Source organism: Salmo trutta, chromosome 10 (assembly GCF_901001165.1).
Source record: "Salmo trutta chromosome 10, fSalTru1.1, whole genome shotgun sequence".
Classification (NCBI taxonomy): domain Eukaryota; kingdom Metazoa; phylum Chordata; class Actinopteri; order Salmoniformes; family Salmonidae; genus Salmo; species Salmo trutta.
In genome coordinates this window covers 7,155,159-7,179,123 of record NC_042966.1, presented here as the reverse complement: position 1 = coordinate 7,179,123, position 23,965 = coordinate 7,155,159, and the positions used below count along the sequence as shown (strand labels likewise).

Genomic DNA, 23,965 nt, shown 5'->3' with positions numbered 1-23,965 from the left:
CCTTCTCTTATTGGGTATCCATGCAATTAAGTGTGAAGGCCAAGGCATGTAGCCATAATGCAACCATACAACACATCCAATGCATTAGTTGATTGATGAGGTTACGTAGTATGGCTTTTATTCAAACCGTTTTGTAACTTTTTTCGTTGTCGCTTATTTTGTCGTCACTGCTTTCTGTTGTTGGTCACAGAAGCACAGGCTTCGTCAGGCTGGAGTGGAGGTAGGGACGAGTGATTAGACCCTCAGTCCTCCTCCAGGCTCTCCTCTCCTTCTTTCCCCTACCTCTATCCCTGTTTCTCAAGTAGTGTGTGTGTGTGGGAAATGCCTTTGTTCAGCCTCCATCCAGTTAGTTGTTTCTCATGGTGACTAACTCTCCCAATTCTCTAGTCTTTTCCAGAAATGTTGACTTGCATGCTTCCCGGCATGGATTTTAAAGCATATTATTGATGTTAGCATGGGCTGGAGCATATTATTGATGTATGCATTGGCTGGAGTGAGTTTCCACCACTTGTTAAATCCATGCACGGGTGTAAGTGTACACTTTGGGAGGAGGGTGTAGAATCAGATGCAAACCTTGTCAAATGGGTCTGCGGCTGTCCCGGGCTGTGTTTCATTCCAGAAAGTTGCTCCCTTCCTCTTTCCTCGCTCCCCTTTTTTTGTTTTTTTTATACACTATATATATATATATATACACAAACTCAGCAAAAAAAAAGAAACATCCCTTTTTCAGGACCCTGTCTTTCAAAGATAATTCGTAAAAATCGAAATAACTTCACAGCTCTTGATTGTAAAGGGTTTTAACACTGTTTGCCATGCTTGCTCAATGAACCATAAACAATTAATGAACATGCACCTGTGGAACAGTCGTTAAGACACTAACAGCTTACAGACGGTAGGCAATTAAGGTCAGTTATGAAAACTTAGGACACTAAAGAGGCCTTTCTACTGACTGAAAAACACCAAAAGAAAGATGCCCTGGGTCCCTGCTCATCTGCGTGAACGTGCTTTAGGCGTGCTGCAAGGGGGCATGAGGACTGCAGATGTGGCCAGGGCAATAACTTGCAATGTTCGTACTGTGAGACGCCTAAGACGGGGAGACAGGACGGACAGCTGATCGTCCTAGCAGTGGCAGACAACGTGTAACAACATCTGCAACAACTGCCCGAGTTACACCAGGAATGCACAATCCCTCCATCAGTGCTCAGACTGTCCGCAATAGGCTGAGAGAGGCTGGACTGAGCACTTGTAGGCCTGTTGTAAGGCAGGTCCTCACCAGACATCACCGGCAACAGCGTTGCCTATGGGCTCAAACCCACCATCGCTGGACCAGACAGGACTGGCAAAAAGTGCTCTTCGTGGTCTTGTCTCACCAGGGGTGATGGTTGGATTCGCGTTTATCGTCGAAGAAATGAGCGTTACACCGAGGCCTGTACTCTGGAGCGGGATTGATTTTGGAGGTGCAGAGTCCGTCATGGTCTGGGGCGGTGTGTCACAGCATCATCAGACTGAGCTTGTTGTCATTGCAGGCAATCAACGCTGTGCGTTACAGGGAAGACATCTGCGTCCCTCATGTGGTACCCTTCCTGCAGGCTCATCCTGACATGACCCTCCAGCATGACAATGGCCCCAGCCATACTGCTCGTTCTGTGCGTGATTTCCTGCAAGACAGGAATGTCAGTGTTCTGCCATGGCCAGCGAAGAGCCCGACTCTCAATTCTATTGAGCATGTCTGGGACCTGTTGGATCAGAGGGTGAGGGCTAGGGCCATTCCCCCCAGAAATGTCTGGGAAATTGCAGGTGCCTTGGTGGAAGAGTGGGTTAACCTCTCACAGCAATAACTGGCAAATCTGGTGCAGTCCATGAGGAGATGCACTGCAGTACTTAATGCAGCTGGTGGCCACACCAGATACTCACTGACTTTTGATTTTGACCCCCCCCCCCCCCCTTTGGTCAGGGTCACATTATTCAATTTCTGTTAATCACTTGTCTGTGGAATTAGTTCAGTTTGTCTCAGTTGTTGAATCTTATGTTCATACAAATATTTACACATGTTAAAGTTTGCTGAAAATAAACTCCGTTGACAGTGAGAGGACCTTTTTACGATGTGTGTTTGAGATGTATATCTCACACACACACACAGTGCATTCGGAAAGTATTCAGACCCCTTATGCGGAAAGTATTCAGACTTTTTCCATTTTGTTACGTTACAGCCTTATTCTAAAATGGATTAAATAGTTTTCCCTCATCAATCTACACACAGTACCCCATAATGACAAAGCAAAAACAGGTTTTTAGAAATGTTGTAAATGTTTAAAAAACTTAACGGAAATATCACAAGTGTTGAGACCCTTTACTCAGTACTTTGTTGAAGCACCTTTGGCAGTGATTACAGCCTCAAGTGGGTATGACGCTGTAAGTTTGGCTCATCAGTGTTTGGGGAGTTTCTCCCATTCTTCTCTGCAGATCGTCTCGAGCTCTATCAGGTTGGATGGGGAGCTTTGCTGGACAGCTTTTTTCAGGTCTCTCCAGAGATTTTAGATCGGGTTCAAGTCCGGGCTCTGGCTGAGCCGCTCGAACATTCGGGGACTTATCCCAAGGCCACTCCTTTGTCTTGGCTGTGTGCTTAGGGTTGTTGTCCTGTTTGAAGGTGAACCTTTGCCCCGGTCTGAGGTCTTGAGCGCTCTGGAGCAAGTTTTTGTCAAGGATCGCTCTGTACTTTGCTCCGTTCATCTTTCCCTGGATCCTGACTCGTCTTCCAGTCCCTGCCATTGAAAACATTCCCACAGCATGACACTGCCACCATCGTGCTTCACCGTAGGGATGGTGCCAGGTTTCCTCCAGAAGTGACGCTTGGCATTTTGGCCAAGGAGTTCAGTCTTGGTTTCATCAGACCAGGGAATCTTGTTTCTCATGGTCTGAGAGTCCTTTAGGTGCCTTTTGGCAAACTCCTAGTGGGCTGTAATGTGCTTTTACCTTATTATTAATCAAACCCCAGGCTGTAGTGACTCATCAACACTGCTATGCAGTGCCTTGGACCACTGTCATTCTGGGTGCCTTCACGTGCTTTTTTAAAATGAGAAATGGCTTCTGTCTTGCTGCTCTACCAGATAGGCCTGATTGGTGGAGTGCTGCGGAGATGGGAGAACCTTCCAGAAGGACAACCATCACTCTAGAGCTCTGCCAGTGACCATCGGGTTCTTGGTCACCTCCCTGACCAAGGCCCTTCTCCCCTGATTTCTCAGTTTAGCCAGGCAGCCAGCTCTAGGAAGAGTCCTGGTGGTTCTAAACTTCTTCCATTTAAGAATGGAGGCCGCTGTGTTCTTGGGGACCTTCAATGCTGCAGACATTTTGTGGTACCCTTCCCCAGATCTGTGCCTCGACACAATCCTGTCTCTGAACTCTACAGACAATTCCTTCAACCTTATGGCTTGGTTTTTGCTCTGACATGCACTATATAAGATTCCACAATCTTATATAGACAGGTCTGTGTCTTTCCAAATCATGTCCAATCAATTTAATTTACCACAGGTGGACTCCAAGTTGTAGAAACATCTCAAGGATGATTCATGGAAACAGGATGCACCTGAGCTCAATTTCGAGTCTCATAGCAAAGGGTCTGAATACTTGTGTAAATCAGGTTATTTTGTATTTTTTTCTCTGTGGGGACGGTTGTTGCTAACGTGACTAGAAAGGACGTATACAACAGCCAACTTTCCGGAACATAGACATTGTCTTTATATGGACAGAAAGCTTAAATTGTTAATCTAACTGCAGTGTCCAATTTACAGTAGCTATTAGTGTAAAAATACCATGTTATTGTTTGAAGAAAGTGCACAACAACATATCACGGCAACTGGTTTGATACATTCACCTCTGAAGGTAAATAAAGTTCTTACATTCAGTAATCTTGCTCTGATTTGTCGTCCTGAGGGTCCCAGAGAGAATGTAGAATAGTTTTGTTTGATAAAACAATTTTTATGTTCAAATGTAGGAACAGGGGTCTGTAGTTTGACCCCACTGCTGTTCCTGAAAAATCAATTTCAGAATAAGGCTGTAACGTAACAAAATTGTACTTTTTGGTGGGGTGGGGGTGGCATTTGTATTATTTCTGACAGTACAGTGGGAAATGTAAACGGGGACAGATCGTAGGGGCAGAGGGTGGCCGCGACTGGGCTCAAAACACCGTTGCCGGAGGGCATATGTTGCTTAGGCTGTTACACCAGCCGCTGGCACTCCCTCCCCTTTTGTGTGATAGATCTGGATAGGTGTAGCCTATTATTTAATAGCTCCTTCAGTTATCTTGGTTCTGATGTATTGACTCCACCTTCTCATCATGACAGAGCAGATGGCAAGCATAGATGGAAGGAAACTAAGATCTGGAATGAAACAGGGCCCTGGTAAGACAGTGGCGAACATATGCTTTTTATTTAGTTTTCTTTTTTTCAGAGGTGGGATTGCAGGTACAAAAACAAAGAAATGCATACAAAGATAACTGCAACCCAGGTCATATTTTTTCATATTCTGTTCCAGTTAAAGGGTTGTTCCGATTTAATTAGATCTGTGGACCATGCTTTTTTTATGGCTAGCTTAGAATATGAGCGTTCCAAAAGTTGTTTATATATTTAGAGAGCAGTCCTTTCTTGAGCACAGAATTTATTCTTAAATCCCATCATTGAATGGTTCGGTAGTTGTTTCCCAAGTGACTCCATAGGCCAGCATAGCTGATCTATGTTGTAAGTATAGAAAAACGAGTTTCCTTTTGCTGTGTATATATCTTTAATATCTTAGAATTCTAACAAAACCATTATATTAAGGGTTGCAAGGCGTTATTGAGAAATGGGAATGCCACATTGTTTTTCAATTTTGCGCCACATAGAAATTGTGTGAGTGAAAATCTGACCAAAGCGTAGTTTATATTGTTGAATGGATATATCAGTGAATACCTTTTCCAGGGCGATAGGCGACACTGTGTTTCTCGCTGTACTCAGCCAGGGGGCAGAAGAGTCATGTCTATACTAATTAAGGATGTGGCGAAATGCTAGTGCCTGGATATACAATTTAAAGTTTAGTGTGGATAGTCCTGTCTTTCCCCTCCTTTTGTAAATTTGTTCATTTTATCTTGAATAATTTACCTTGCCATTCACTGAATATAAAAACAAATAAAAGGACACCTGTTCTTTCCATGACATAGACTGACCAGGTGGATTCAGGTGAAAGCTGTGATCCCTAATTGATGTCACTTGTTTAATCCACTTCAATCAGTGTGCATGAATGGGAGGAGACAGGTTAAAAAAATATTTCTATGCCTTGAGACATGGATTGTCTATGTGTGCCATTCAGAGTGAATGGGCAAGACAACATATTTAAGTGCCTTTGAATATGGGGTATGGTAGTAGGTGCCAGGCGTAGGGCTGTGGCGGTCATGACATTTTGTCAGCTGGCTATTGTCATGCAAAAGACGACCTGTCTCACGGTAATTGACCATTAATTAACGTAAACATGTTTAATATCGTCAGGCCTCCACGCATACAAGCCGCTGAAATGCGCTCCTTTGGAATATCTTCTTTTGGGAAAAAAAAGTCAAATCTAGAAGAAGAATATAATTTTACTTAGCTGAATAAAATAGAAAGGATTTGTTGCCCATTCCTGAGTGGATGCGCATATTAATGTTATATTGCGCATATTAATGTTGAGCATAAAAGTGATCATTTGAAACAGGTCCTATATGATTTGATTTATTTAGTTATTTGGCAAGTTTAGTTGGGAATGATCCAAAACTTAGAATGTCTTAAATCGAAACATATATGGGCTGCATGATGCGACTATAGCCTATTGATGATTTGAGAAAGTCGCTAAAAAACGTGCTGTTCTCTCATGAAGTGATCATATTTCACCCATCAGACTTTTCTCAATTTAATCTAGTCTTTACTATGTATTTAAAATTATTTTCGATTTGGAATGGCCCATAATGAAATGGGCAAGGGAAAAAATACATCTGTATGCAGTCGAATAGGGAATGGCGGCCGCACGCTATCCCGCCAGTCTGTTTTTCAATGATGCCGGCTAATCTACTTTGGTTTTTATAGCGGAGCATGTGCTTATATTATAGAAATGTCACTCCATGCATTAAACACTGTTTGAGGCGTGTGCTCTCGCTGTGCGATATTTGATATTCTAGTTGATATTCAGCCCAATCTCTGTATGCCATGGACTCTCCAACCCTTTTCTTACAGCTACCCAGTGCTTAATTTTGGAAACCAAGTGAAATCTGTTTGGGAATTGTTGACAGCCCCTTTGCAAGCTTGAATTTCGGAATAAAGGAGATGGTAATGCATGGTGGGGAGATTCTGTATAGCTAAAGGTAATGTCACCCAATTCGTTATGAAACATGCCCTATTAGTAGATTTATTCAAGTACAAATTTTTATAATTGTAGGCTAACTTTATACCGCCCTTTACAATCAATGAACCAACAACATCGCTTAGGGCTCTCCCAATCTCTTGGATAGAAATTTTACTCTAATTTGTTTAATTTGGAGTATATGCTAGACCAATTATATACCAAAGACATCTTAAGTCAGTTTTGTTTTATGTTTGTCTGCCATGCATAATCATAATTTAAATACATTATAATTAAATTTTTTGGGGCTTGGGCTCATAAGCCTATGCAATGGTTGACAGAGTTTATCCAAGGATAAACATGTATTTTTTTACCCCTTTCTTCCAAATTTCATGGTATCCAATTGGTAGTTAGTCTTGTCCCATCGCAGCAGCTCCTGTACGGACTCGGGAGAGGCGATTGTCGAGAGCCGTGCGTCCTCCGAAACACGACCAAGCCGCCTTGCTTCTTGACACTGCCTGTTTTAACCCGGAGAAAACACAGTATACCTGGCATCCGTGTCAATGTGCATGCACCTGGCCCGCCACTAGAGTGCGATGGGACAAGGCCATTTCGGCCGGCCAAACGCTCCCCTAACCCGGACGATTTTGGATCAATTGTGTGCCGCCCCATGGTTCTCCTGGTCGCGGCCGGCTTCGACAGAGCCTGGACTCGAACCAGGATTTCTAGTGGCACAGCTAGCACTGCGCCATTCGGGAGGCCCAGGATAAACACTGTAACAAACCGGCTTTGGTCCATGTGGCCTATTTTTGGGTAAGTCTCGAGACTGGATGACAACATTTTGGAAAACAGTTTAATATCTGTGTTTATCAAGGATGGGGGGGGGGTGATAGTGAGAACACTGAGTGACATCCTTAATTCGCTCTCCTAAAGTAACCTTTGTGAACGACTGTAATACTTTGAGGTTTCATCTTTTAGAAAGGACTTAGTCTGGCTTGGTGTGGGTTTACAATCGGAGATGTACAGTTCTTTATAGAAGTGGGAGTAACTAGATCAATTTGGGTTCTGATTTAGTAATTTCAGTTTTAGATTTAATAATTGCTAAATCAGCTAATTGATCATTACTGCGTAGCTTGTTGTCCAGTGCTGGGTCGATTACCATGGAAGTAATGGTTGAGTCTTACTCAATGGATGGTAAATTAAGTTTAATTTATGGGAAAGATTTTCAAGTGATTCTTTAATTTTTTTTGTAGATTGATTTCCTCTTCTAGCTTAGTTCGTGCTGTTTCCAGGTCATGCACATTGTCCGCTGTCTTTAAACTACACTTTAGTTGAGTAGGTATCCACTTTAAAAGTGAGCCGTGCAAAAGACTCAAGAGAAGTCGGGGTCCCGTGTGGCTCAGTTGGTAGAGCATGGTGTTTGCAACGCCAGGGTTGTGGGTTCGATTCCCACGGGGGACCAGTACGGAGAAGAAAAAAAAATGTATGAAATGTATGCATTCACTACTGTAAGTCGCTCTGGATAAGAGCGTCTGCTAAATGACCAAAATGTAAATGTAAGTCGAGGGTAGAGGTTTTTTCCTTACAAACAGTCCCTCGGATAGTGGCCAACGCTTTCTGTTGTCGGATGTTGAGAGCAGCCATGTTCCCACAGGTGAATTGTGAACGGACAGAATATGCCAGCTGCTGGAGCGAAATAGACTTGCTATTGTTCCTAATACAGTGAACATCCCAAACGTTAATGTGATAGTAAATGTTGACAATTATTTGAAAATAAGTCAGTTAATTCATAGTTTTTTGCTTAAAAAAAAAAGCCACGAGAAAGCCACGTGTTTCAATGCATGCCACTGGAACCTGAACTACCAAACTGTAGTAACCGGAAAGTTGCAAGATCGAATCCCTGAGCTGACAAGATCAAAATCTGTCATTCTGCCCCTGAACAAAGCAGTTAACCCACTGTTCCTAGGCCGTCATTGAAAATAAGGATTTGTTCTTAACTGACTTGCCTAGTTAAAGGTAAAATAAATAATTGGTTAGCCTATACAGTACTTGGACTCAATCGTGTTGCGCTTGTGTGTTTTTGTTGAACCTGTGTTCCCTTATTAACGAAGCAATATTACATGTTTTTCCTTGGTGAGCTACATTAGAGTTGTTGCTTTAGAATAATTCATTACTAATTCTTCCATTTTCAGGTGGTGTTTCAGTAACACTTTTCAGTACAATGAAAAACCAAAACATTGTCTGTTGAGCCCCTTAGGAAAGAGACCCCTTAGCTCCAAGAAATGGAAATGTATGTCCTACTGACAAATATAACTAATAATGACCTGGTCAGACTCTTGACTTCATTCGATACCTTCAGATATAGTTTTACGTTTCACTTGTATGTCTTTTTTTGTCAAAGTCGTGAGCAATTGGAAAGATTATTTTTCTGATACATTTCCCGTGTAACATTTGTGACGCCTCTCCTCAATATCCTTACAGCATTAACAGCCTATCATGTCTCCCTGATATTTGCATGTGCCCGTTGCTTGTCTCTGTTCTTAGTGCCTTGCTGTACTCTACATAACCCCTCCTGTGTGTGCTCTCTTCTCTTCCTCCATTCCTCTTATCCCCTCCCTCCTTTTCTCCTCTCCCTGCAGCCAAGGCCACCATGCTGTTTAGCAGAAACACTAAAGCCATCATGTGGGGCATGCAGACGCGGGCGGTGCAAGGCATGCTCGACTTTGACTACGTGTGCTCGCGGGACGAGCCCTCTGTGGCGGCCATGGTCTATCCCTTCACGTAGGTCCTTCAAGACTCTTGAGCACAACTTGTTCACTACCCCTCAAGGACTTTAAAATAATTGATTGTTGTAGATGGCTATAAAAATAGAGTACTCTATTGAGAAAGGCACAGAACTTATTCACAAAAAAAGTTTGAAATTTAGAGGGGTGAAATAAACAGTTATTTTAGAGCTAGACTTGAGCTTACCAAATGATACAAGACATTATCAGAAGCACAGTGCACTTTGTCTCATGTCTGTATGTCTCACCATTGCTGAGATGTGTATATACATTTTTGTATCCAAATTCTGTGTCAAAAGTGGCCTGAGAATGCACAGGTCAGTGGCTAAGCCTTTTCCAAAAATGTCACCAAAATGAAACGGGTGGACTCCGATTTATAAACCGAAACTAAAATATCTCAAGATATGAATGTTGTATTAACATGACATTTTCAGGGGTTATATAAAATTAGTGTGTTAAAATGAAGTATAATTGTATACATACGTGTGTGTGTGTGTGTGTGTGTGTGTGTGTGTGTATACACTGCTCAAAACAATAAAGGGAACACTAAAATAACACATCCTAGATCTGAATGAATGAAATAATCTTATTAAATACTTTTTTCTTTACATAGTTGAATGTGCTGACAACAAAATCACACAAAAATAATCAATGGAAATCCAATTTATCAACCCATGGAGGTCTGGATTTGGAGTCACACTCAAAATTAAAGTGGAAAACCACACTACAGGCTGATCCAACTTTGATGTAATGTCCTTAAAACAAGTCAAAATGAGGCTCAGTAGTGTGTGTGGCCTCCACGTGCCTGTATGACCTCCCTACAATGCCTGGGCATGCTCCTGATGAGGTGGCGGATGGTCTCCTGAGGGATCTCCTCCCAGACCTGGACTAAAGCATCCGCTTCCTCTTGCAGGAACTGCTGACACACTCCACCCCACATGAGGTCTAGCATTGTCTTGCATTAGGAGGAACCCAGGGCCAACCGCACCAGCATATGGTCTCACAAGGGGTCTGAGGATCTCATCTCGGTACCTAATGGCAGTCAGGCTACCTCTGGCGAGCACATGGAGGGCTGTGCGGCCCCCCAAAGAAATGCCACCCCACACCATGACTGACCCACCGCCAAACCGGTCATGCTGGAAGATGTTGCAGGCAGCAGAACGTTCTCCACGGCGTCTCCAGACTCTGTCACGTCTGTCACGTGCTCAGTGTGAACCTGCTTTCATCTGTGAAGAGCACAGGGCGCCAGTGGCGAATTTGCCAATCTTGGTGTTCTCTGGCAAATTTCAAACGTCCTGCACGGTGTTGGGCTGTAAGCACAACCCCCACCTGTGGACGTCGGGCCCTCATACCACCCTCATGGAGCCTGTTTCTGACCATTTGAGCAGACAGATGCACATTTGTGGCCTGCTGGAGGTCATTTTGCAGGGCTCTGGCAGAGCTCCACCTGCTTCTCCTTGCACAAAGCCGGAGGTAGCGGTCCTGCTGCTGGGTTGTTGCCCTCCTACGGCCTCCTCCACGTCTCCTGATGTACTGGCCTGTCTCCTGGTAGCGCCTCCATGCTCTGGACACTACGCTGACAGACACAGCAAACCTTCTTGCCACAGCTCGCATTGATGGGCCATCCTGGATGAGCTGCACTACCTGAGCCACTTGTGTGGGTTGTAGACTCCGTCTCATGCTACCACTAGAGTGAAAGCACCGCCAGCATTCAAAAGTGACCAAAACATCAGCTAGGAAGCATTGGAACTGAGAAGTGGTCTGTGGTCACCACCTGCAGAACCACTCCTTTATTGGGGGTGTCTTGCTAATTGCCTATAATTTCCACTTGCACAACAGCATGTGAAATTTATTGTCAATCAGTGTTGCTTCCTACGTGGACAGTTTGATTTCACAGAAGTGTGATTGACTTGGAGTTACATTGTGGTGTTTAAGTGTTCCCTTTATTTTTTATTATATTGATTTCTTGCCAACAAAATGTTGAATATTTGGGGCATAAAATCATCGAAGCTCTGCAGATTTTGTTGTGAGGATACAGAATCAATAGACCATTTATTTTGGTATTGCCGTCAGGTAGCCTGTTTCTGGTCTCAGGTTCAGGAATGGCTGAAAATGCATAGCATTGATCTAAAATTGACCCTACAAATAGTACTGTCAGGAGATCTGGAGAGACCGGGTCAGTCAATTACTAATAATCTTAGTCAAAGTATTTATCTTCAACTCGCAATCTGTGGATTCTATTAGATTAGATTGAAATTGTACGTTAAACATCAGAGCATAGTTGAATTGCGTAGAAACCCGAAGTGGGTGGCCTGCAGAGATGGATGGGATGGGCTGAGGGAAGCTGAGGGTTGGTATGTGGAATTGGAGACAAGTGGGAGTGGAGTTGCTGTGTGAGAGAGAATGATGGTCAAGATAAAAGAAAAAATTAATTTGAATGACACTAAGTGGCAGTGTTTTTACAACTAATGCCGGTTTGCCTGAGGTTGATGCCGTGCAGGTATTTGTACACATGCGCACACACACGTAATAGTGCCAGACATGCACACAAACATATACAGTTGGCATTGCTGTTATGATTTTAGTTGTCCTTGATGTCCTTTGTTTTAAATTTAGAATTTTTTTTGCATTGTTGTTTGCTGTTTTCTTCTGTCTTTTCCTTTTTACTCTTTAGTATATTCTCTTGGTGGTTTGTGCATTGGGGGGTTCTTGGGGGTGGGGAATGGAATTAATTGTATTTTTTATTTTTCTTCCTGGGGGCTGTGGGAGGGGTCTCAAATGGTTGAGGGACAGCTATTGGGGAACTGTGGGGGGGGATCTTGGAGGGTTCGGGTTCACGTTTTTTGGCCTGGTGGTAGATCGGTCAACAGGCCCTTGAGCAGGGCATTGACCCTGAATGGGAATCTGTTGGAAGACTGGCATGATGTAGTAGTTGAGTGGCTTCACTGCAAGTATATTGTACGTTTCAAAAATTCAATTATAAAAGAAAAACAAAACAAAAAAACAAAGCAAAAACAGGTTTTAAGAAATATTGGCAAATTTCAGTCGACAGAATGTGCTCTTTGGTAAAAGCAGTAAATTGGTAATCAAAAAGGAGGACCAAGGCACTCTTCATTTACATAAGTATTCAGACCCTTTAATATGAGACTCGAAATTGAGCTCAGGTGCATCCTGTTTCCATTGATCATCCTTGAGATGTTTCTACAATTTGAATGGAGTCCACCTGTGGTAAATTCAATTCATTGTACATGATTTGGAAAGGCACACACCTGTGTAAATAAGGTCCCACAGTTCACATAACAAAAACAAACCCATAACGTCAAAGGAATTTCTCGTAGAGCTCCGAGACAGGATTGTGTCGAGGCACAGATCTGGGGAAGTGTACCAAAACATTTCTGCAGCATTGAAGGTCCACAAGAACACAGTGGCCTCCATCATTCTTAAATGGAAGAAGTTTGGAACCACCAAGACTCTTCCTAGACATGGCTGCCCAGCCGAACTGAGCAATCGGGGTAGAAGGGCATTGGTCGGGAAGGTGACCAAGAACCCGATGGTCACTCTGACCGAGCTTCAGAGTTCCTCTGTGGAGAAAAGAGAACCTTCCAACAGCACTCCACCAATCAGGCCTTTATGGTAGAGTGGACAGATGGAAGCCACTCTTCAGTAAAAGGAACATGACAGCCCAATTGGAGTTTGCAAAAAGGCACCTAAAGGACTCACAGACCATGAGAAACAAGATTCTCTGGTCTGATGAAACCAAGATTGAGCTCATTGGCCTGAATGCCAAGTGCCACGTCTGGAGGAAACCTGACACCATCCCTACGGTGAAGCATGGTGGTGGCAGCATCATGCTGTGGGGATGTTTCTCAGCGGCAGGAACTGGGAGACGAGTCAGGATCCAGGGAAAGATGAACGGAGCAAAGTACAGAGAGATCCTTGATGAAAACCAGCTCCAGAGTGCTCAGGACCTTGGACTGGGGCAAAGGTTCACCTTCCAACAAGACAACGACCCTAAGCACACAGCCAAGAAAAGGCAGGAGGAGTGGCTTCTGGACAAGTCTCTGAATGTGGCCCAGCCAGAGTCCAGACTTGAACCCGATCGAGAATCTCTGGAGAGATCGGAAAATAGCTGTCCAGCGACGCTCCCCATGCAACCTGACAGAGCTTGAGAGGATCTGCAGAGAACAGGAGAAACTCCCCAAATACAGGTGTGCCAAGCTTGTAGCATCATACCAAAGACTCGAGGTTGCAATCACTGCCAAAGGTGCTTCAACAAAGTACTGAGTAAAGGGTCTGAATACTTATGCATATGTGATATTTCCGTATGTTATTTTGAATACATCTGCAAAAATGTATAGAAATCTGTTTTTGGTTTATCATTATGGGGTATTTAATTAATTTTAGAATAAAGCTGTAACACTACAAAATGTATTTAAGAAAATCAAGGGGTCTGAATAACCTGTGTACAAATAAAAAGGTAAAGTGTCATTGTCACAGCAGTGTTACTACATACTTTGATTGGATTCAAAACTGAATCCTTCTGCTGGGCCTCCAAAAAAGGTCTTGAAGATGTTGTTGGCATTGAAATCTGCAGAGAAACAACAACAACGTGTCAAAGTGTGGTATTAATTCTCCCCCCAATTCAGTTACATCCACACATCAAAATAAACCTTTTTGTGTTAAAAGACTGCACTGGGAATAGACGTTTAGAAGTGGCAACTCTGTTTCTCGCACAATTCGATCACATTTGTATATTTTTCAGAGATATGCCATTCTCCTAGAATTACATTTTGACTGTTTACCATGAGAGAGTGAGGAGGCCGACGCTGATCAATGGCCAGTGTTGCATTTGTCCCCTCAGTGGTTACGATTAGGACCCAGGGTAAGGTAATCTGACCCTAGACATGTGGTTAGGAGTAGTGTTAGGTTCGTGAAGGGGTAATGGTTTGATGCTGATGTAATGGTTCAGACTAGCATTGAGGGTAAGGTAATCTTAAACTACACTACCGGTCAAAAGTTTTAGAACACCTACTCATTCAAGGGTATTTCTTTATTTTGACTATTTTCGACATTGTAGAATAATAGTGACGACATCCAAACTATGAAATAACGCACATGGAATCATGTCGTAACCAAAATAAGTGTTAAACAAATCAAAACATATTTTATGTTTGAGATTCTTCAAATAGCCACCATTGACTTAGCATGGCTTTCATTTAGCAAGCTAATCGATTAGCATGCGCACCACTGTGTATATTTTCGGCAGTTGAATGTTACAAACTGAACACATGTATGTATGTATGTATGTATGTATGTATGTATGTATGTATGTATGTATGTATGTATGTATGTATGTATGTATGTATGTATGTATGTATGTATGTATGTATGTATGTATGTATGTATGTATGTATGTATGTATGTATGTATGTATGTATGTATGTATGTATGTAATGGTAGTTAGGTATGCATTGGTAGGTAGGTTTATGTGTAACATGTATAATGGTAAACTATTATAGTGGAGCCACATATGAGATGGCCAACATTTCACTCCAACATAGGTGATGATTTTCTCTCACTTAGCTCAAAAACGGTCGGCATGTTTTAAAAAATATTTTGGAACAGCAGACTGATTACTTGACCATTATCTGCGCTGTGATTGGAGGATTCCTCAAAATTGCCCACTAGGTGGCACTGCCGATCAGGATTCCCTAGATAATAAAAAGCTGCTCATTTTCAATATCAAATAGTTGCAGTAACCACTGCTGGGCTGGCAACATTGCGTGGCAATATCGCACCCCAAAAATTGTCATGGCCTTTATTATCTGGGGAATCTTGATCGGCAGCGCCACCTAGTGTGCAGTTTGTAGGAATCCTCCAATCAGAGCGGAGATATTGGTCATGTGATTCGTCTGCTATTCCAAAGTATGGCCGCTATTTTTGAGCTGAAGCAAGAGAATCTAATCCTATGTTGGAGTGAAATGTTGGCCATTCACGTCTCGTGGCTTTACTACAATACTTTATCATGATACGTTAATACATACAGTACCAGTCAAAAGTTTGGGGACACCTACTCATTGCAGGGTTTTTCTTTATAATTTCTATTTTCTACGTTGTAGAATAATAGTGAAGACATCAAAACTATGAAATAACACACATGGAATCATGTAGTAACCAAAAAAGTGTTAAACAAATCAAAATATATTTGAGATTCATCAAAGTAGCCACCCTTTGCCTTTGACAGCTTGGCGTTCTCTCAAACAGCTTCAGCTGGAATGCTTTTCCAACAGTCTTAAAGGAGTTCCCACATGTGTATTCTAGTCACATCTCGCGCATCAACCAGACTAATTACTAATGTACTTGGTAATCCATCTTTGTTTCCCAAATCCAAAATGGACTCTAATGAACTGAAAGAATGTATCCTTAGAATACTAATTGTTAATCCAGTTGAAGTGATTTGAATAATAATGTTTGTAATCAGACTGGTAATAATTGGTATGTTTATTAATGTAGCTATGTGTGACTGTTCTCAGCGGGGACCACAAGCAGAAGTTCTACTGGGGCCACAAGGAGATCCTGATTCCTGTTTATAAGAACATGGCCGACGCCATGAAAAAGCACCCCGAGGTGGACGTGCTTATAAGCTTTGCCTCGCTCCGCTCCGCCTTTGACAGCACAATGGAAACCATGCAGTACTCACAGGTACAGCTTATTTTGTTTAATATTTGTATTTATTAAGCTTTTTCTCAAGTTATGGCTTCCTTTGGTGGAGATGGGCTGGGGGTAGCCTAAAATGAGAAATATAGTCAAAATCCACATCCAAGGACATACATGTGTATCGATGGCTCTTGTAGAAGCTAACGTAGCCTTGCAGAGTTATATCACCTACTCTGACACAGGAAGTAACTGTCAACCTTCAACCATAATAGCTGAGGTTACCTAGTTTATTGGTACTGACTGTTAACGTCAATTTGCTGGTGGTGTTTAAGGTTAATGTTAACAACACTAATTTGACATAAAAGGTGCGTAAATACTATTAGCAAAATAGAAAGCTGTTTATGGCCAATGTCTTAGACCAAGCAGTTATGTCCCTTATCATTCAAGGACATGTTGACCTTACATGTTCGAATGCTCTTAATAATGAATTTACTTTTGTTACTCCAGATCCACACCATCGCCATCATAGCTGAGGGCATCCCTGAAGCCCAGACAAGGAAGCTGATCAAGAGGGCAGATGAGAACGGCATCACAATCATCGGCCCAGCCACGGTAAGCACTTCACTAATAACATGCAATATTGAAACAGAATATGACTGCATTTTACTGTTTGAGTATTAACGTGTGTGTTTGTCATTGTCTCTCTGACATATCGCTAGTCCCTGAAGAGAGCATAACAACCCGTGCCTAACCTCCATCACTCCTCTGTGTTTTAACCAGGTGGGAGGCATCAAACCCGGCTGCTTCAAGATTGGAAACACGGGTGGAATGCTGGACAACATCTTGGCCTCCAATCTGTACCGGCCAGGCAGCGTGGCCTACGTGTCCCGCTCAGGAGGCATGTCCAACGAGCTCAACAACATCGTCTCCCACGCTACAGATGGCGTCTACGAGGGCGTGGCCATCGGAGGTGACCGGTGAGGAAGATTAGGAAGAGGAGAGGTCAGAGGGCAAATGGCGAACTAGAGAATCCAGTCCAATAGGGATGAAGGGATCCACTTTATTTCACTGGAGCTATCATCCAAGGCATGTATTCTCAAAGCATCACAGAGCAGGAGTACTGATCTAGGATAAGTTTTACCTTTAAAATGATAATGATTTAGGTGGGACCTGATCCTAGATCAGCACTCTTACTCTGAGACACTTTGTCAATAGAAGCCCAAGTTTGTACTTTAGTAGTTAGGTGGTTGTTATGTACTCGATGATAATCTAATAACTTCTACTTTTTCTTTAAAACAAGTTCCTCTACTAAAGCACCATTTGCATTGACCTGTAGGTATCCAGGCTCAACGTTCATGGACCATGTGCTCCGCTACCAGGACACTCCAGGGGTGAAGATGATCGTGATGCTTGGAGAGGTGAGCCTTTTATTGCCACTACCAACTTGTTTTACCAGCGTTGCTTTTACTAGCTGTATAATGTCTTACAGGTCCAGAACAGTCATTCTCAGGTAAAATAGCTTTTTGAGTGACTAAAATATCACCCATAATATTTTGGGGGATAGAAATGCTCAACATTTTAGCCATAAGAGAAAGTACCTTTTCTAACTAACAGGAAGTTTGAAAAGACAGGCTGAGTGGGTTGCCTTGACTGACAGCTCTTTGCAAGGCCTATGTTGATGCAGTGAGTAAAATGCTGACAGTAAAATCGTCTCAAGCAAATTTGGTGGTACACAAAGCATCTCAAACAACATTGAAATTGCATCAGTAGCCAGGTTTCCATCCAAAATGTTCTTTGCGACATGTAATTTACTCGCAAGCTGTTGGCTAGAGCGCACGTGCCAATACCAGAGTGAGCGCACTCGCTATATAATGCACATTTGTTTTGTGGGAACTATCAGTAGAGGTGGGAAAATGCGCATATTGATTTTAGGATGTTCACATTCAATATGCTGCCATTTGGACGGAAACCTAGCTATTGATGTCTTTTTTTTAAAATAAATCTTACGTTTGGCATGTCTATTGATGCGGTTCACAGCAGCACTGATGGATGTGTTGACATGACAACTGTCAGTTTTGAACGGTTTTCCCCCATTTTTGTTCCATGCTGGCCAAAGACCTAGCTAGTCAGTGTTAGGTTCTAAATTCTGATTTTAAAAAAAACTTTATTCTTTTAAAGTTTATTCTCCCAGAGGGTCAATACCGCTGCATCAGACAAAACGTGTTTCCACCAACACAAGTATGTATACTCTAATTTCGATGCACTCCTCCTCCTCTCCAACCCTTACATATTTTCTGGTTCGACAGGAAGACGAAGTGATGGGTTAATAACTGTTCCTTCTCCCTTAAGTAGACCTGACCTCAACCCCCTTGATGCCTAATCCAAGGCTTTCCACCCGTATCACCTATAGCAATCATGTGATCACCTAGAGCAACCATCTGGCTCCTACAGATAACCATTAACTTCTGATGTAAAAACAAGTCTCTATCACTCATGAACTACAGTATTACTCCTGATGTATCATGTCTCTAGCTAACACCAGACACAGATGAAAGGGGAAACATAAGTACCTTTGCCATAGATAAATAATGTAAACTTTTATATTTGCTGATAACCTACTGTCAAATTTTGGCACCTGTTGAGTAGCTTTCTACCAGTAGTGCCTTAAGTATTCATACCCCTTGAATTATTCCACATTTTGTTGTTACAGCTGGAATTCAAAATAGCTTTTTTTTCTCACCCATCTACACAATGTCCCATAATGACAGTGTACATTTTGACAAATGAAATGCCGAAATAACTAATTTACATACATATTCAAACCCCTGGGTCAATATTTGTAGAAGCACCTTTGGCAGCGATTATAGATGTGAGTCTCTCTGGCTAAGTCTCTTAAGAGCTTTCCACGCCTGGATTTTGTAACGTTATTTTCAGAAAATCTTCAAGCTGTGTCAAATTTGTTGATCATTGCTAGACAACCATTTTCGGGTCTTGCCGTAGATTTAAGTCAACTGTTACTCGGGCACTCAGGAACATTCACTGTCTTTTTGGTAAGCAACTCCAGTGTAGATTTGGCCTTGTATTTTAGCTTATTGTCCTGCTGTGTCTGGTGGTAAGCAGACTGAACCATGTTTTCCTCTAGGATTTTGCCTGTGCTTAGCTCATTCAGTAAATGTTTTATCCAGGAAAACCTCAACAGTCCTTTAATGGTTTACAAGCATACCCATAACATGATGCAGCCACCACTATGCTTGAAAATATGGAGATGTGCTGTATTGGATATGTCCCAAACATAACATTAAACACTATTATTGCACACAGTGAGGCCATGCAACTTATGTTACTTGTTAAGCACATTTTTACTCCTGGACTTATTTAGGCTTGCCATAGCAAGGGGGTTGAGTACTTATTGACTCAAGACATTTCAGCTTTTCTTTTATCAATTTAAAAAAATTCAGAAACATAATTTCACTTTGACATTATGGCATATTGGTTGTAGGCCAAAAAATCTCTATTTCATCGATCTTGAATTCAGGCTGTAAATCATGGGAAAAGTAAAGGTGTGAATACTTTCTGAAGGCACTGGTATATAAACCACGGCCCTCTGCAAACACGCTTTCTCCAATGTTGGTTACACAGCGGAACTTACAAAATGTCATGTTACCATTGGTGTATTAAAATGAGTTAGTGGTGTCACCCTATTCCCTTAATAATCTCACCTCCTGAATACAAGTGTTTGACATGGGGGAGGGTACTGACCAATACATTTATGATCAAACTTTATCAATGTAGACGCAAGTCATTTTTCATATTTTGATCATCATACTTTGATATGATTTCATCCAAATATCATCCAATTTCATGAAACATAATTTACAATGTTTATATTTCTATTAGATTTTGTGAATTATCCTCCAGATTTAAATCTATTTACAAAATATCCTAAATTAACACGCCCCCTCTTTTCTCTCTCCCTTTCCTTGTGTAGATCGGAGGCACAGAAGAGTATAAGATCTGTCAAGGCATCAAGGAGGGCAGGATAACCAAGCCGGTGGTGTGCTGGTGTATAGGAACCTGTGCCACCATGTTCTCCTCGGAGGTCAGTGGGACAGTTTGGTAACGTGTCTAGGGAGAACTTATCAGGGATTCAAACTCGCCACTAAGGTGAATCATGTAGATCGGCAATAAAAATATGTTTCTGGGAGATGGGTGGGGTATGATGAAAGTGAGTGTACACACCCATTGAGCAATGAGTGTTTCATCCAATATCACGTGTGACAACCGCATCCCCTTACCAGCAATTAGCCTAGCCTACTCTGCTGCTTCTCTCTGTCCATTCTTTCTGCGCATCTTCATCAGTTTTAAAATGTTATTTAGCCGTAATGGCGAGCTGGGGTGTGCAGACAGTGATGGGGTTTCTGTTAAATGTGTTTAATTATTGGAGCGGCTGATTTAGACGTATACTCCGACCCTCCTGTGCCTGATTTTGCTTGCTTGGAGCACGGTAATACGCATTTTAAGAAACACCCAATGAGTAATGATAACTTGGCTATATACAAGGGGTACCAGTACTGAGTCGATGTGCAGGGTTACCAGGTAATTGAGGTAGATATGTACATATAACTAGGGATTTGTCCCAGTGAACTAAAACGTGCAAGGGTAAAAATGGAATATGCTGGATCATGGAAACTATCGGCCTGTCTCAATCCTGTGTATTTTATCGAAGGTCATGGAAAAGATTATGTTTGAGCAGATTTATATTTCCTTACATAACCTACTATATCAGCTCCAATCTGGTTTTTGGAAATTCCATTCCACCGACACTTGCCTAGTATATGTTAGATCTCCAAAAGGCATTTGATACAGTACATCATGAGATTCTCTTTTTAAAACTAAGCCATGGGCTTTAACAACTTAGCTATGAAATGGGTAAGCTCTTATCTGCAAGGATGAAAACTAATGGTGGATGGGACCCGGTCTGAACCCAAAACCTTTAACTTGGGGGGGTAACCCAAGGGAGTGTGCTGGGTACACTTTGTTGTATATAAATTATTTGAAATCTGCCTGTACATGTGACCTTTTCCTCTATGCAGATGATTCTGCGCTGTTGGTTTCCCACAAAAACAAAAATGTGGTTGAAAGCCCTCAGTGCTGAACTTCTGAATGTCAGTAAATGGCTATATGATACTCTTGCGTAGACATTTAGAAACGAAACATGACAATTTGAAAAATAAGCCACGCAAGTTTTTTGAGCGAGAATGAAGACGACTTTTGAGTAGTAAAACATGTATAAAAGCAAAAGATAATCCAAGTAAAAATTCCCTGTTTTAGGTCAGTTATGATCACCACTTTATTTTAAGAATGTGAAATGTCAGAATAATAGTAGTGATTTATTTCAGCTTCTATTTCTTTCATCACATTCCCAGTGGGCCAGAAGTTTACGTACACTCAATTAGTATTTGGTAGCATTGCCTTTAAATTGTTAAACTTGGGTCAAATGTTTCGGGTAGCCTTCCACAAGCTTCCCACAATAAGTTGGGTGAATCTTGTCCCATTCCTCCTGACAGAGCTGGTGTAACTGAGTCAGGTTTGTAGGCCTCCTTGCTCACACACGCTTTTTCAGTTCTGCTCACAAATTTTCTATGGGATTGAGGTCAGGGCTTTGTGATGGCAACTCCAATACCTTGACTTTGTTGTCCTTAAGCCATTTTGCTACAACTTCGGAAGTATGCTTGGGATCATTGTACACTTGGAAGACCCATTTGCGACCAAGCTTTAACTTCCTGACTGATGTCTTGAGGTGTTGCTTCAATATATCCACAATTTTCCTGCCTCATGATGCCATCTATTTTGTGAGGTGCACCAGTCCCTCCTGCAGCAAAGCACCCCCACAACATGATGCTGCCACCCCCGTGCTTCACGGTTGGGATGGTGTTCTATGGCTTGCAAGCCTCCCCCTTTTTCCTCCAAACATAACGATGGTCATTATGGCCAAACACTTCTATTTTTGTTTCATCAGAATAGAGGATATTTCTCCAAAAAGTAGGATCTTTGTCCCCATGTGCAGTTGCAAACCGTAGTCTGGCTTTTTTATGGCTGTTTTGGAGCAGTGGCTTCTTCCTTGTTGAGCGGCCTTTCAGGTTATGTCGACATAGGACTCGTTTTACTGTGGATATCGATACTTTTGTACCTGCTTCCTCCAGCATCTTCACAAGGTCCTTTGCTGTTGTTCGGGGATTGATTTGCACTTTTCGCACGAAATTACGTTAATCGCTAGGAGACAGAATGCGTCTCCTTTCTGAGCGGTATGACGGCTGCGTGGGTCCCATGGTGTTTATACTTGCGTACTATTGTTTGTACAGATGAACGTGGTACCTTCAGGCGTTTGGAAATTGAAGGTAGGCCTTGAAATACCTCCACAGGCACACCTCCAATTGACTCAAATGATGTCAATTATCCTATCAGAAGCTTCTAAAGCCTTGACATCATTTTCTGGAATTTTCCAAGCTGTTTAAAGGCACAGTCAACTTAGTGTATGTAAACTTCTGATCCACTGGAATTGTGATACAGTGAAATAATCTGTCTAAACAGTTGTTGGAAAAATTCCTTGTGTCATGCACAAAGTAGATGTCCTAACCGACTTGCCAAAACTATAGTTTGTTAACAAGAAATTTGTGGAGTGGTTGAAAAACAAGTTTTAATGACTCCATCCTAAGTGCATGTAAACTTCCGACTTCAACTGTATGCGTTACAGCTGGATGAGTCAACAGACGTGGCGGGCCTGGCACAGCTCCTGGTATATGTCCATTATGTTTATGGGGGGTGTCGTGTCTTTGGCATAATTTAAACTGAAGACTTATTTTTATCAAATAACTCTCTGTAATTATTATTACGCAATTAAACTAATTAATCATGTTTCTTTTGTTTCACCTTTATTTAACTTTTATGGGCTAGGTGGGACGTTAGCGTCCCACTCTATTCAACAGCCTGTGGAAGAGCGTGGCGCGAAATACAAAACCTCAAATGCAATAATTTCAATATTTCAAACATACGACCATTTTACACCATTTGAAAGATAAGACTCTCGTTAATCTAACCACATTGTCCGATTTCAAAAAGGCTTTACAGCTAAAGCAAAACATTAGATTATGTTAGGAGAGTACATAGACACAAATAACCACACAGCCATTTTTCAAGCAAGCATATATGTCACAAAAACCAAAACCACAGCTAAATGCAGCACTAACCTTTGATCTTCATCAGATGACACTCCTAGGACATTATGTTATACAATATATGCATGTTTTGTTCAATCAAGTTCATATTTGTATCAAAAAACAGCTTTTTACATTAGCATGTCGTGTTCAGAACTAGCATACCCACCGAAAACTTCCGGTGACTTTACTACATTGCTCACGATTCACGTTCACAAAATACATAATTATTTTAAGAATTATAGATACAGAACTCCTTTATGCAATCGCGGTGTCAGATTTTAAAATAGCTTTTCGGCAAAAGCACATTTTGCAATATTCTGAGTAGATAGCCCGGCCATCACGGCTAGCTAATTTGACACCCACCAAGTTTGGCCCTCACCAAACTCAGATTTACTATTAGAAAAATTGGATTACCTTTGCTGTTCTTTGTCAGAATGCACTCCCAGGACTTCTACTTCAACAACAAATGTTGTTTTGGTTCGAAATAATCCATAGTTATATCCAAATACCTCAGTTTTGTTCGTGCGTTCAGGTCAGTATCCGAAGGGTGACGCGGGAGCGCATTTCGTGGCAAAATATTTCAAAATATTCCATTACAGTACTTCGAAGCATGTCAAACGCTGTTTAAAATCAATTTTATGCTACTTTTCTCGTAAAATAGCGATAATATTCCAACCGGGCGACGTTGTATTCATTCAAAGACTGAAAGAAAAACATGGAGTCATCTTGTGGACGCACACTCCAGTGTCCATTGTTCCCTGCCTGACCACTCACAAAAACTCCTGCTGTTTTTCGCCCAGAGACTGCAGAGACATCATTCCACTTTCTGGCGCCTTCTGAGAGCCAATGGAAGCCTTAGAAAATGTCACGTTACAGCAGAGATGCTGTATTTTTGATAGAGATGCCACAGAAGGAGAACAAATTGTCAGACAGGGCACTTCCTGTATGGAATCTTCTCAGGTTTTGGCC

At 42.0% G+C, this 23,965-nt stretch overlaps 1 protein-coding gene across 4 annotated transcripts in view; it reads left to right on the top strand.

Annotated features, from left to right (window-relative positions):
* LOC115201007 (ATP-citrate synthase) overlaps positions 1-23,965 on the top strand; it is a 110,636-nt gene that overhangs the window by 42,639 nt on the left and 44,032 nt on the right. For all 4 annotated transcript variants that reach the window (XM_029764193.1, XM_029764192.1, XM_029764194.1 and 1 more), the window contains 6 exons: positions 8,979-9,120; positions 15,656-15,824; positions 16,287-16,391; positions 16,560-16,756; positions 17,116-17,197; positions 19,768-19,878. In XM_029764193.1, coding sequence (XP_029620053.1) covers positions 8,979-9,120; positions 15,656-15,824; positions 16,287-16,391; positions 16,560-16,756; positions 17,116-17,197; positions 19,768-19,878 — 806 coding nt within the window. The remainder of the gene's footprint in view (positions 1-8,978; positions 9,121-15,655; positions 15,825-16,286; positions 16,392-16,559; positions 16,757-17,115; positions 17,198-19,767; positions 19,879-23,965) is intronic.